Source organism: Medicago sativa, chromosome 7 (assembly GCF_051527215.1).
Source record: "Medicago sativa cultivar Bolivia chromosome 7, Bolivia_mono, whole genome shotgun sequence".
NCBI lineage: Eukaryota > Viridiplantae > Streptophyta > Magnoliopsida > Fabales > Fabaceae > Medicago > Medicago sativa.
In genome coordinates, this window is record NC_140755.1 from 73,519,514 (window position 1) to 73,533,512 (window position 13,999).

Here is a 13,999-nt window from a genome sequence, read left to right on the forward strand (position 1 = left end):
TTCAATTATAGTAACCATGAGAACTATTGTTGATGTTAATTTTTTTAATTTATCGCTAAGATAAAGTATAACACCGATGATAGTTTTTCAGATAGCTATCTTGTTGCTACCATTGAAAAGCAAAAACGATCAGAGTAGAGGAGAGCTTGCAATGGCAAAAGGCAGGGCTCTTGATCGAAGATTGCATTTCTCACTTATGAAATTGTTCATTCCTTGATATCAGCAAAAGTTAACTGCCGCTCGGCATTTTTAAGCGGTAGTTAACTGTTGTTGACACTTTTAAGATCGGTTGAACCGACTTAAAAGGTGATTGAACCAATTTTAAAAGTGCCAACGTCAGTTAACTTCACTGAAAAATGTCGAGCGACAGTTAATTGCTGCTAATGCAAGGGAATAAGCAAATTTTAAAACAGAGAATATCAATTTTCCTTTTGATTTGGGGAAATGAAAACGGGTTCAATTTTTAGTTCTTGGACCAACCACGAAACTGTCGTTAAGCCCAAGAAGAGAAAGAGATCGTCATTTGAAAATTGCTCTTCTCTCAATCAATATTGCTCATTCCCACATAAACTACCGAAAATAATCTCAACGTGAATTAACTCACGCTCGGTAATAACCAACATGAGTTAAATGCCGTTGACGAAAATAAAAATAAAAATTCTCCACGGGACTTCAGTACTGCTGCTAGCCACACTATGGTTTTACCTTAGGATACTGTAAAAATATGTTTAGCCAACAGCCACACAATGTAATTGTGATTAATTATTGATTAAAACTTTTGGATACACTAGATATTGAATTATCCAAAAATAAAACACCTTATGTTGTACCATCTTCATTCATGTGTATCATTTTTTTTTTGTCTTGTGGTTAATCTATACCAATTTAATGAGTTTGAATAAGTCCTTGTTTGTTTTTATTTTATTTTTATATATATAAACCATTATTTACACTTGAATAAAAAACAATCGGTCAACAAGCTGCGCCGCTAGACCTTTTTGGATGGCAAAATCAATCCTCATAAACATGACAATCATGGACCTAGGAGACATGACATTGTTATGCACGACCTTTTGAACTCTATATAGAAGGTCAACAACCTCTGGTGCTAGGAAATCGAAAGTGTCAAAAACAAATAGTATAAAAGCATGTTGATTGTCAGAACACACTTTCACATGTTTGACCACTTGGCTTGACACAACTTTTAAGGCTGTCTATCCCCTTCATACACTCTTATTTATTGATTTTCACTTCATTTAACTACTCCACCAACTATAATTAATACGTGTGTTTTAATAAATGATACTAATTTTTTCATTTTTTTTAAGAAAATACTAATTTTATCACTGAAATAAATAAAACTAATCATTTTTTAAGAACCGTGAATAATTCAAATATAACAATTAAACTAAGACTGATGGAGTACATTGTTAGAAAGTTATTAACCATTGCCATTGCAGTTGGCTGACACACTTTAAAAATATTCAGTTTTGTTTCTTCTAGTTTTTAACATATTATTAATATTTTTATTTAAAAAAACACTTGTTATTAATATTTTAGTTTTGAACATATTATTAATATTTTTATTTCAAAAAAACTTATTATTAATATTTTTCTTTTTGCCCTAAAAATATTATTTACATTTAATTTGAATAATATATAGTTTTTTTTTCTTCTTTAAGTTTTTTATTTATAAAATTAATTTATATTCAATCAAAAATATTAATTTATATAAAATATACAAATAAAATATTTGTATGGTGATTATATGATATTGTATATGATCAAATTCTTTAAAATATCATATTAAATATCAAAAAGGAGTATCATCTTATTGATCTATTTTAACTTGTTAGGTGTGTTTGGTTTACCTTTTACACGAATTTATTTTGACTGAATTGATTATGTAAAATTGTTTTTGAATAAAAAGAGTTGAATGTAAATTGATCTACGTTTAAATGTTTTTATATAAAAGTGGATTTAACAATAAATTTAAGGCTAAAATCAATCATAAAAGACAAAAGCTACACATTGTAGTTTCAAGTAGAATTAATTCTACAAACAAAATCAAGTATACTTTAAATCATTCAAACATTATAACATCAATTCTACAACCTCTAGAGTCACTTTTGACCATCTAAAATTGAAACCAAATACATGCTAATCTATTCAAACATTGATCAAATTGTTTACTTAAATACATTCATATAAAACAAACTTTCGTAGGTCTTGTGACATAAACCCAAGACCAAAAATAAAACAGTGGGAAAAATTACTGCACCAAAACTGTGGGAACAAAAAAAGTATTACTTCTACAATATTTTTTAGAAAGTAAAAGTATATTTGGTCAAAAAAAAAAAAGGGAAGTAAAAGTATATTTAAACATTTTAATTTTACATATATATGGTAATAATTAAGTATTCCAATGGGCATATTGGGAAATCCAATTTGAAACGTTCACTTGAAAACCTCTCCCACCATATCATTTTCACTACACTCATTCTGACTCTACTCTGTTCCCAAACACTCCAACACGACACAACATCTTCACTACACTCATTCTTGTCGTTTTCCTGTTCTATCTCTCTTTTTTCAAATTCACTCACTTGAAGATGGAAGCTGAAGTGATGAAAACGACGACGTATCAAGCTGAACCGGGTTCATCTTCAAAGAACAACAAGACAATGGATAGTTTCAGAACCGAGATTGATACTTCTGCTCCATTTGAATCTGTGAAAGAAGCTGTTAACCTCTTCGGTGGTGTTGGTTACTGGAAACCCTTTCACAATCTTTCATCTCTCACTTCTCATTCTAAGGTTCTCTCTCTCTCTCTCTCTCTCTCTCTCTCTCTCTCTCTCTCTCTCTCTCTCTATATATATATATATATATATATATATATATATATATATATATATATATATATTGTTGATTTGTTGCATTTTATGGACCTATTTGAAACTATTTATGTGATTAATAGGTGGCTTTGTTTTTTACTAGTTTGTTTCTTCATGTTTAGCTAATGCATTAGTATCATATCAATTTTTGTTGCTGTTATTTTGAGTGCTAGGGTTTGTATTTTAGGATTTGATGAACTACAATTAAGTTATTATGTATATATATACATAGAGAAATGGTGTTTGGACTATCAAAATTTTGATACCGGAATGTGTAAGACGTTGTCGCTATAGTTCCTGAATGTATCAAATTTGCAATTTTGATGTGAAATATGGTGTCATTTGAATTTTGTGTGTAATTTTAATATGTGCGTGAATTGTCACGTACGGTGTCTGTATTTTGATGTTCAGATAACACGGTTGATTGTAGATGACGAATGTTGGAAAATTTGGGAAGTACGTAAATAATATTGTCGTCATTTATAGTTACATTGTTTGTGAAGGCTACTAGATTCCATTCTATATACGTTAAGTTAACAAAATTTTATAAAGAAAAAAAATTCATAGATACTTGTTTTTTTTTCTTTTTTATCCATATATATCAAAAATTAGATTTCTTGCCTAGTATGTATGTCACAAATGTATTTGTTTTCCCAAAATGAAAAAATGTCAATTCTGCTCACAAAAAAATTTAACTCAAGTTTTTTAAGTTGTATCATAAAGCATCATCGAAGAGGTATTCCAAACATATCGATTTTGTTTTCAAAATTTTGGGGAATGCTTCTTTGATATGTATCTGAAAGTATTGGTATAAGATATGGGTATAAGACCAACTGTCATGAAAATCTGGCATAGCAACTTATTCTGTGTGTGATTTAACTTTTTCAAAAATGTTCTCATTGAGCTATATAGTAAGTTCTCAGCCTCTTGTTTGTTTGCAGCACCACATAGAAGAGCTTGACAAGGAGAAACTAGAGGAGCAGGCAAGAGCGTTGGAGAAAGAACTGATCTTAAAAGAAAGGGAAACTCTTGATGTGTTGAAAGAATTAGAAAAGACCAAAAGGCTTGTTGAAGATTTGAAATCAAAGCTACAGAAGGAAGAATCTGAAACAATATTGAATCTCGGGATGAGTGTGTGTGATCAAAGATCGATTGTAGATGAGAAAGAAGTAAAGGAAAACCAATCGAGTCCGTCTGAGGTTCTTCAACCCGTGAAGGAATGTTCTATGCCTTCCCGTGTATCTTCTCCAGACTTGATACTAATGGAATTGAAGCAGGCCAAGTTGAACCTAACCAAAACTACTCATGATATTGCCGATGTACGAGCTACTGTCGAATCTCTTAATAAGAAATTAGAAAAAGAAAGGATCTCACTTGAGAAAACCCGTGAGAGGTTTACTCTAAATTGTTCGAAAATTTCATGTCTTGAAGAAGAGCTAAACCAAACCAGATTAAGACTGCAAGTGGCAAAAGGTGCTGCTTCTGGTGATCCTTTAGATGTTACAGCAGAACTCCATCGATTGAGTTCAGAGGCCGAGCATTTCAGAGAAAAGAGAGAATCCGCAAAATCAGAAGTTTTAAAAGCACTATCTGAGATTGAGCTGACAGAAGCTATGATAAGAACTGCCGAAATTAGGTTGGTTGCGGCAAGGAAAATGAAGGAAGCTTCTAGAGCTGCAGAAGCTGCTACCCTTGCAGAAATTAACGCATTGTCTAGCCATGAGGGTACACCAGAAGAGTGTATGCAGAAGCGCGAGGAAATTACTCTTTCAGTTGAAGAGTATACTACTCTGACTCGTAAAGCTCGAGAAGCAGAGGAACAATCAAAGAAGAGAGTAGCAGATGCTATGCTTGAAGTTGATGAAGCAAATTCTTCGCAGATGGATGTTTTTAAAAGGGTAGAGGAAGCAACAGAAGAAGTTCAAACCTGCAAGAAGGCCCTTGAAGAAGCTCTACAAAGGGTAGAGGCTGCAGATAGAGGGAAGTTGGAAGTTGAAGAGGCTTTAAGGAAGTGGCGATCTGACGGTCAAAAAAGGCGTTCTTCGTCAAATAGCTGTATGAAGTTTAAAAACTCTGGTCCATCTGATCATAGGAGAGATATACGGTTACTTGATGTAAATGGATTGAATTTGGTAAACGATGAAGCCAAGCCTGTTTTAAAGCCGACTCTATCAATAGGACAAATACTGAGCAGGAAGCTGCTTATACCAGAAGAGTTTGAAGAACCGATGGTGCATGGAGAAATAGTCTCGGTGAAACAGCAGAAGGTGTCATTAGGTCATATGCTTGGAAAGCACAATGACAGTCCATTGTTTGACGAGCAAACTGAGAAAGAAAATGGTCAAAAGAAGCAGTTTTCTGCTAAGAGAAAGAAATTTGGGTTCGCAAGATTCTCGCATCTTTTGTCAAAACAGAATAAAAAGAAGAAGAAACCAATGCTGAACTTGAGGTGAATACTATTTGATCAATTTTCTCTTCCATCTAGCAATGACAAGAGCTAGACTCAAAAGTAGCGTCTCCTATTAGGCCTCAGCACATTCCCTAGGTGCTGTTTTTTATTTCACTCTTAATAGCGAAACTGAAATTTATCGCTTTTTTATTTTGATGTACTAAAATATAGCATATAATTTATATGCTCAGTTATGTCATTCCCTACATTTTGTATGGTATTTAGGTTGCAGTCCCTGCTTTTATATTAACTTAGTTATGCTTGTGCAATTTCTTAACCTTATTGTAAGTAGTGTTATAGTGATCATTCTCTTATGTTTTCGAGGTGTGTTTGAAGAGCTTATTTATAATTTGAGTTTTATCTCCTACAGAGTAAACACTTATAAGTTTTTGTGACAACATAGCTTATTTTAATAAACTTTTTGGGATAGATAGATCATTAATATGGAAACAGGTTAGTCATATCTCATTTTTAATTATAGAAATGTCGTATATCTAAGCGTTCATTTATCACTTATTATCTGTGTAAGATGGGTATCAGCTGATTACAGTTGATTCCTTTGCACAACTTCATTTTCATAATAACATTCTGCAGTCATTGAAAAGGAAAGTGATGTTCTATTGTAGAAAACTGAGAGCTTCTATGTGGATTTGTTTCCTTAAAATCTTATGAATTTGATCTTAATTTTACATTAGATGAAACACCAATAATGTAGGCAGTAGCATTCATGTATCAGAGGAATACTTGCCTGCAATACAAGCAATCCACAATCAACATTGGAGAATAAGAAGAATCAATTCACATCCTTCATACGAAGAATTGCATGAATTAAATTAAACAAATAAGTATGAGAAAAGGAAACAGCCATCCAAACGAACTAGTTTTACGTTGACGTCCAATGAAAATTCAACATTTTACGGTTATTTTCAAATTGTCGTTACAATGTGAGTTTCCATGACAACGTTGTGAGTATATGTTGGTGTAAAACTATTTACATCGACAATGCATCTCCACTAGAAATGGCGTAAAACTATTTACATCAACAAATATAGTCAATTGTAAAAGAAAAAAAAAAAGCTTAAATACATAGAAAAATATGGTCCTTCGATATTTAAATTCTCAGAAATTTTAATCATTGAATTTAAAGCTTATTTTATTGATGTGACTTGTTAAACAATGAGCTGACAAAATCTATTGGTACATGAAGTGACAATGCATGTGTATATCAATTTACACTTTTTATTTACTTAGATTAGTAATTTGAATGTAAACAAGATGGTATGACCCTTATTAGGATACGATTTACACTATCCAAATGATTTTCTTCCAAACTGCACGAATTAAGGAAATAACATATCAATTGGTAGACAAATAAGCTCCAAAATGCACCAACGAAGCTTCCTACTCCCGTACTCATAATATTTTTTCCATACAAACTTACATGAAAAGTACATTTTTTTTATTGAGAAGTACAATTAAATTAAGAGAAATACTAAAAAGTGTCTTTGGGACATTGGTTAAGAAGATAAAAATAAAAATATCATATTAAAAAATGGAGAAAAGTGATTACTTTAACTTGTTAGCATAACCCTTTATTACTATTTTTAAGAATTTTTAAGAATTTTTCTCCTTTTTATAGAACCACTTTTAATATTTTTGATTGTACAATTTTTTTATATAAGTAGAAACTAAAGTAGTAAAAAAGTGTAATTGATCAGTATATTCACATCTACTCCCTCTGGATTTAAAACATAATTAAAAACAAAACCAAGTCATGTATGATGAACTCAAATATAACTTCACTATATTTAATCTTAGCATTCTAAAAATATCATTCCATTAATGTTATCATATAAACCAAGATTTCCCATAAAAAATTAAATGAAGAAAAATGGTAGTGTGATAAATATAGTTACTAACATTACAGTACATTAACATGAAGAAAATACAATGGAGTTAATTAACATTCTTCTTCTAAAAAATAGAGTACATATTTAGAATTACCGAAAGTATAAAATTGGAAATTCTAGTAGTGGTGTACCAAAAAGAAAAAGAAATTGTAGTAGTGCTATGCTACATAAAAAAGAAACTTTTCCAAAAGTTAAACTTGTGATTAGGAAAAATGTGCCTTCCTTAATCCCTATGGCCACCTTTGTTGCTTAAGAATAAAGACTAGTAGTAATGAGTTGTCTATTCACTTTCCTCTTTTAAATTTTCTTTCATAGATACTTTTATCAATATGAGAATAGATTCAAGAGTGAGGTACACAATACCCTTCATGTGCCACCCCACATTGAATATATTCTCAATCTCCATGAATATTGAAACAACATTGAACGGTAAGTGAAGTTAACAAACCAACCATCTTCCACTATCCCAACCTACACGCCACTCCAAGTCCTATAGGAAGGGAGGAATAATAATTACCCCTTTGAATTCCTTCACTTCCATTTCCTTTCTCATCTCATTCTTTATAATCTCAAAAAATAAAGGTAATCCTTTCTTCTTCTTCTTCTCCTTGCCATGCAACTTTGAAACTGCACAAGGTAGTTTTGTATTTTGATAAACAAAAGAAAAAACACTAGTCTTAATATCACTTGCTACAATATTTATTTTATTATCAAGAATTACATGCAAGTGTTTTTTTCTTTTTTTCTTTTTTGACATGCAAGGATGTTGTTGATACATGCTGTGATACTCTAATTTTCTTTACTTTATCTTAATTTCTTCTTTAAATTGGCACATTAGTAAATAGACTAGACTGAGCTTTTTCACAGAAACATGGTACATTTTTTTTTGTTATTTTATAGAAAATAAATAGTATTTGATTGATAATGTTGTTGTATCAAAATGGCTTATCATAATTTTTATATGCTTTTTTTTTTTCCAAGAAAATAAAATTATATAGTTTTATATGCTATTCATTTCTTATTTATTTTTTTAGTTCATCTCAGGAAAATTTGTCATCTGTCTAAAAGTTCTCCTTTATATTAACCCTGATTTTGTTTTTATTAATGTTTTTTTTTTTCTAGTAGAAGTTGACATTTTTCATCTTTAATATTTTTTCATAGGAACCATGGAAAGGAGAATTGGACTCTTGTTTATTGTGGTACTAGGTTTTGCTCTGGCTTGTGATGCTAGAGGGCTTGCAAACCCTTGGAGCATCATTGCTGCAAACTCAGCCTCTTCTGGTAACATTCTTTACTGTTACTGATATCATTCTTGTTTGCAGTATTCTGAATCTTCTATTTATTAATGAATATTGGTGAAGGAGCAAAAGTACGTTTAAGGATTGGCAGATTATGCATAGATTTGATTTTACCTATGAAAAATGAAAACAAAATGATGTCTAATTGCTGACTTATACGGCTAAGACAATGACTTGATCAGTGTTGATTCAACAAAAATAAGAGAAAACGAACGTAAGATGAGTTTTGAGGCATTATTACTATGTATTTTTCTTAATTTTTTGTCGAACCAGCACTGATTGAGTCACTCATATTCGTGAGACGAGTAAGACTATGAGGGTATGAGCATCTACATATGAGGAGCAGCACCAATTGTGTCACTGTCTCATTTTTTAGGACGAGTAATATTATGAGCTTCTGCGTATGAGGAGCAACATCAATTGTTATTAGAGTTTCAAACCATTTTCAAACATCGGTTCCCCGTAAACCGTACCAGACACTTCCCCACCTTAGACATCACTTTAAATCAAAGATAAGTGTAGGAAGTTTCTGGTTTCTACTTTGTAGTTTAGAGTCATAAAAACATGATATTTTTGTAGGATACATTAATTAGTGGTATAAGTTATGAAATGTACAAAATTAATTGACATTGCTGTGGGTGTGCTGTAAGTTAGGCATGTCCTCGGATTATCTATCTATGACAGGCTTAACAGCGGTCTTAAAGCCCTCAACGAGTTGACTGATAATATGACCCGTAAATCCACCTCCTTCATACCTAAAACTGCTTGACGCATTCTTTAAGGACTTATGGGAAGTAAGATATGGATATTTCTTGTACTCTGTCTATGATTTGATAGAAATGAGGATATAGGAAATTTATGGGATATTCTAAGTGACAACAGATGGCCATCGACAAACAAACCTGTGCAGTTTGGCCACCCATCACTGTGCGAGGACAGGGCGATGAAATGCAGATATATCATGAATACAATGGCATAGACAGTATTTCCCCCTTAGTTTATTATTTTGTTTATATTGAATGATTTCTAATGAATATTTGTTACATATTTATCTGAGAGTCTTGGTATTATAATCTGAACTCATGATCTGTCCACCATGTTACGACAGAAAGCTGTTTCCTACAGTTCAAATTGTGGCTTATGTGGTTCTTGTTGTTAAGTTGATTATGAATATAAGAATGTGTAAATGAGTATGAATGAGATTGTTATAGTTGACTACTATTAGTCCTAAGTATTACTAAGTTAAACTTATTTAAGCTTGATCACATGCACACGCGTGCGCGCACACACACAAATATAGACCCTCTTTCCTTAGACATTTACTGCAAAGTAAAGCTCTAAATACCAATTTAATAAAAAATCTACTTTTGCATTTCATACAACAACATTTGTGAAAGCTTGCATATTTAGTTTGATTTATTGATTATGATCTACAAGGTATAGAAGGTACATTAATGCTTAGTATATATTGAGAGTAAACTCCTATATCATTGATGTTAATTGGATGCTATGAATTTATAGTAGGTGAGACAACTCTGTCGTTCTGATATAGAAAATATTTTAGGTACATTTGTTAAAAATATTTTAGGTAGTAAATATTGCAAAAAGAGAGAGTAAGACAGGAACGCTAGTCAATCATGAGAACAACATGAGGGGGAGAAGTTGAGAAAACATGGGAGATTCATTGTGTCACATGAAGGTCTATATAGTGCCGTTTGTTTTCGGTATTTTTGTCTGTTCAGTCAACAAAAAACAAGTGGCAGAGACCAATTTTTGAAACAGAATAATTGGCAGACCGAACTGAGGAGGAAATCTTAGTAGGGACTAAAACTTAAATGAGAAGTATTTTGTAGGGACCAAAATATATTTTAACCCTAGAAATTGTAAGCACCCATTTTCATCGAACATTGCTGATTGAATCGCTTTGACCAAGATTGAGAACTTTGTATGACATTATTATGAAATTTTTCTTCTAAACCTTACTGATGAGCTACAATTTCATCCAATAGCTTTTTTCCTATAAAATTTTTCGGATCAAATTCTAGCATAGGTGATTGATGCATAAAAATACAAGTCGAAAACAACTTATTGACATATCATACGTTATTTTTTATAAGTGTATCCTAACACTAATATAGCTTTTATGTCATGAGATATACCAAAGTCCAAACAATTTGTCAATAAAATAAAACCGATATGAAAGGCTTTATTTTGTCATGTCATGAGACCATCACATGAAAATCTTTGATACTTGCAAGAATATTTCTCTGTTAAATACAGTTTGAATTGCAAATTTGACATGCATAATTCATTTTGTTTACCTTTCTTCATACTGCAGAACTAGGCAGAATACCAGATGTGTGCGCACTTTGTGAGGAATATACTAGCAAGGCACTTGATTATATAAATGAAAACAAGACTCAGAGTGAGATCATCGATATTCTTCATAATACTTGTCACCAGCTTCACACTTTTGAGAAGAAGGTTGGTCACCTTTTGTATCTTGTGTTTTGGTTTCGGTACTGTTCTTGGTCGTTGTGATAACCTATGTAGCACTGACACTTCAAATTGAAATCGCGCCCAATATCCGACATGTGTCAGTGTTGGACATTGACACATGTGATTTCATCCAATTACTTCATTTTCTCAAATTATTAATCGTATCGGCGTATTTGTGAAATCATGTGTGCTTTTCTGAATTGTACAGTGCATCAACTTGGTGGACTATTATCTGCCACTTTTCTTCTCGGAAATGACCTCAGTTCAGCCTGGAGATTTCTGCAATAAGGTCAATCTCTGCCAGAACATTGCTAATATTTCCTTAAAAGTTCAAGAAAATACATGTGAGTTTTGCGAAGAAACTGTTTCATCACTATTGGATAAGATAAAAGATCCTGACACAGAGGTTAGTTATCTCATCTTGGTACTATATAGTTTAAATTAGACTATCTTTTATCTAGTAAAGTCTATGTTTTGCTGCCAAATGAAACTGTTTCATCACTATGTTTTGATCGAATCGCTATTACATTTTGTGGAATGAAATGCTTAGCTTTTATTTTCATTTTAAAATTTCAGCTGGAGATAATTGAGATCCTGCTGAAAGTGTGCACTTCAGTGGACAAGTTTGGGAGCAAGGTAAGAAAAATCTGAGAATTTACAACAATTTTCTGATAATTCTATACTAATCACACCTCCTAGAGAAACAAATTCTACTACTATAATTATCTTCATATACTATAAGGAATGATTTTCAGACCATGAAAAATGGTTGTCAATTCTATAGACTCATTAGAAATTATGCAAGTGCTATGTATGCATAAAAATGTAATTTTCCTAATCAAACTTTTTTCTCATCTACTGATTTGGTTTTTTTCGTTACGCTCCCAAAATGTTTGCAGTGCAAGAAGATTGTTCTAGAGTATGGTCCCTTGGTATTTGAAAATGCAGAGAAATTCCTAGAGAAGACAGATATATGCACTGCATTACATGCTTGCAAGGAATCAACAGTAGTACTTGAAAAGTCCTTTCTTTCTGACCTCTTGAGTCTCTTTTATGGAAACAATATTTTTATCAGAATGGTGCAATTGCTGAAGATTGCTCTATTTTGAGACACTACTAATGTAAAGTATTTTATAATATTGGCACATCATAAAAAATGTTAGTTTCTAAGAAGTGCTTGTGAGATAGTCAACCTTGTTTAATGCATTATTGAAGGCAACCTAAGTTAAATTTTCAAAGATGTTATCCATATATATATGCTTATGATGTACATCTGCTCTCATTAATGATCAAAGTTTGTTCATTTTGAAAGCACATGATATTGATACTTGTTTCAGAATGAATTTCCAGTTACTAGAAGTTCAAATATTTTTCCTCAGTCTTATGTGTTATGTTTTACTTTCTTGTAACTTGACAACTTTCTCCAGTTTTTTAGATTTTCTGTAATTTCCTTTAAAATTTGTCATGATTCCATATATGTCTTGGCTATTAACATTATTAATAGGTACATACAACTTCGTTAAGACACATTTATGGTTATTATTTTGAAGCGTTCTTATTTCCTTAAAATAAAATACAATTGTGTTATTTGAACATCAAAATATAAATATCATATGTGACATTGTATGTTTGAATTGCTGGGTATTGGGGCCCGTACATTTGTGGAGAAAAGCCCAAATAAGTTATATAAGTGGAGAGATGTTCACAAAAATCAAAAGACACATCGTCGACATCAAAATTTTTAGGTCGACAAATCATTCTCAACAAATGTGTGGTACCACAAACTTGGGAATCAACTGCCATGATATAGATTTTAAGACGTAGCACTAATACAATATTTCCAAGTGTCAAACAAATTAACTGGAAACAAACGAGCTAGATAGTGATAGCACACCACTTTGTTTTCCTCCTTTAACTTTCCTTCCTACAATACCCACTAGTTTTTTCTTGACCTATAAATGGATAATGGATTGGAAAGCAACATTACGTATATAAATCCCCCTTCCTTAATTTCCAGGGACCACCTACATACATATGCGATGATATTTTCATACATTATAGGTGTGCAAATTGTGCTAAAACTAATTTGAAGTTATGAACAAAGAAAAATATCCAGTTAGGCATAACTTATGTATGGAGTTTGTGACATGTACATATCATGGGGCAACAGCATTATTTTCAAGAATATGGTAGAGGGGCAGGGGCGGATCCAGATTTTAGGTACATGTGGAGCTAAAATTTCAAATAAATAATAATACAAACAATTTTTTTTAATCGACAAATATTATTACCTCATTGTTTGATACAATACATTACAATGAAAATCATCTCATATCCATTTGTTGAAAATGAGATAAAATGACATCATTGCTAATTTTTAGTAGAGCATCTCTTAACCACTGATTACTCATTTTATTACATAGGTTACTCTTCACTACTTTCATAGCTGAAAAAACATGTTCAACACTTGCAGTTGCTACCGTGCGTGTGTGCTATATGTGTTTCATCTACTAAAAATAAAAAAAAATAGGGAAAAACATAGCTCCAACATGCATCCGCCCCAGTAGAGGGGACATTTTTTTCTTCATGTTTTCTGATGTTTCTTGTCTCCATCTTTAAGATTCTTTTTTAAAAAAAAAAAATAATAATAATATTTCTCTCTTTTGTAATGAATGGTGTAAGTTTAATCAGATTCTCGTTTCATATGAGAGGATCCATTCCCTTTGAAATCATACCCATTAATGATGACATGTATATCAAAGGGACAATTTGATTTGTAATGTTCACCATATATATTACTCTCTCATTCTCATATGAGCGAATTGTCTAATCTTAGCATGTGATTATCACATCATCAAATGACTTGTCAATTGATTATTATTCACATTTAAGTCTCCCTCCCATTCACATCTAGAAAAGGAAATAATTCCAACTCCTGCCTGTTGCCCC

The 13,999-nt window shown here is 31.9% G+C and overlaps 2 protein-coding genes across 3 annotated transcripts; both read left to right on the forward strand.

Annotated features, from left to right (window-relative positions):
- The first annotated feature begins 2,493 nt into the window (after positions 1–2,493).
- Positions 2,494–5,563, forward strand: LOC146908317 (WEB family protein At2g38370-like). Its single transcript, XM_085730918.1, has 2 exons — positions 2,494–2,816; positions 3,836–5,563. Exons 1-2 carry the CDS (start codon positions 2,613–2,615, stop codon positions 5,345–5,347), a joined length of 1,716 nt encoding a protein of 571 aa, XP_085587044.1. The 5' UTR covers positions 2,494–2,612; the 3' UTR covers positions 5,348–5,563.
- Positions 5,564–7,671: 2,108 nt separating this feature from the next.
- On the forward strand, positions 7,672–12,361 carry LOC146908318 (uncharacterized). Of its 2 annotated transcripts, none has more exons than XM_085730920.1 (6): positions 7,672–7,889; positions 8,415–8,534; positions 10,890–11,035; positions 11,259–11,456; positions 11,627–11,686; positions 11,950–12,361. In XM_085730920.1, exons 2-6 carry the CDS (start codon positions 8,420–8,422, stop codon positions 12,157–12,159), a joined length of 729 nt encoding a protein of 242 aa, XP_085587046.1. In that variant the 5' UTR covers positions 7,672–7,889; positions 8,415–8,419; the 3' UTR covers positions 12,160–12,361. The 2 variants fall into 2 exon arrangements, with proteins under 2 accessions (XP_085587046.1, XP_085587045.1); XM_085730919.1 differs by having other exon boundaries at positions 7,672–7,835.
- The last annotated feature ends 1,638 nt before the right edge of the window (positions 12,362–13,999 follow it).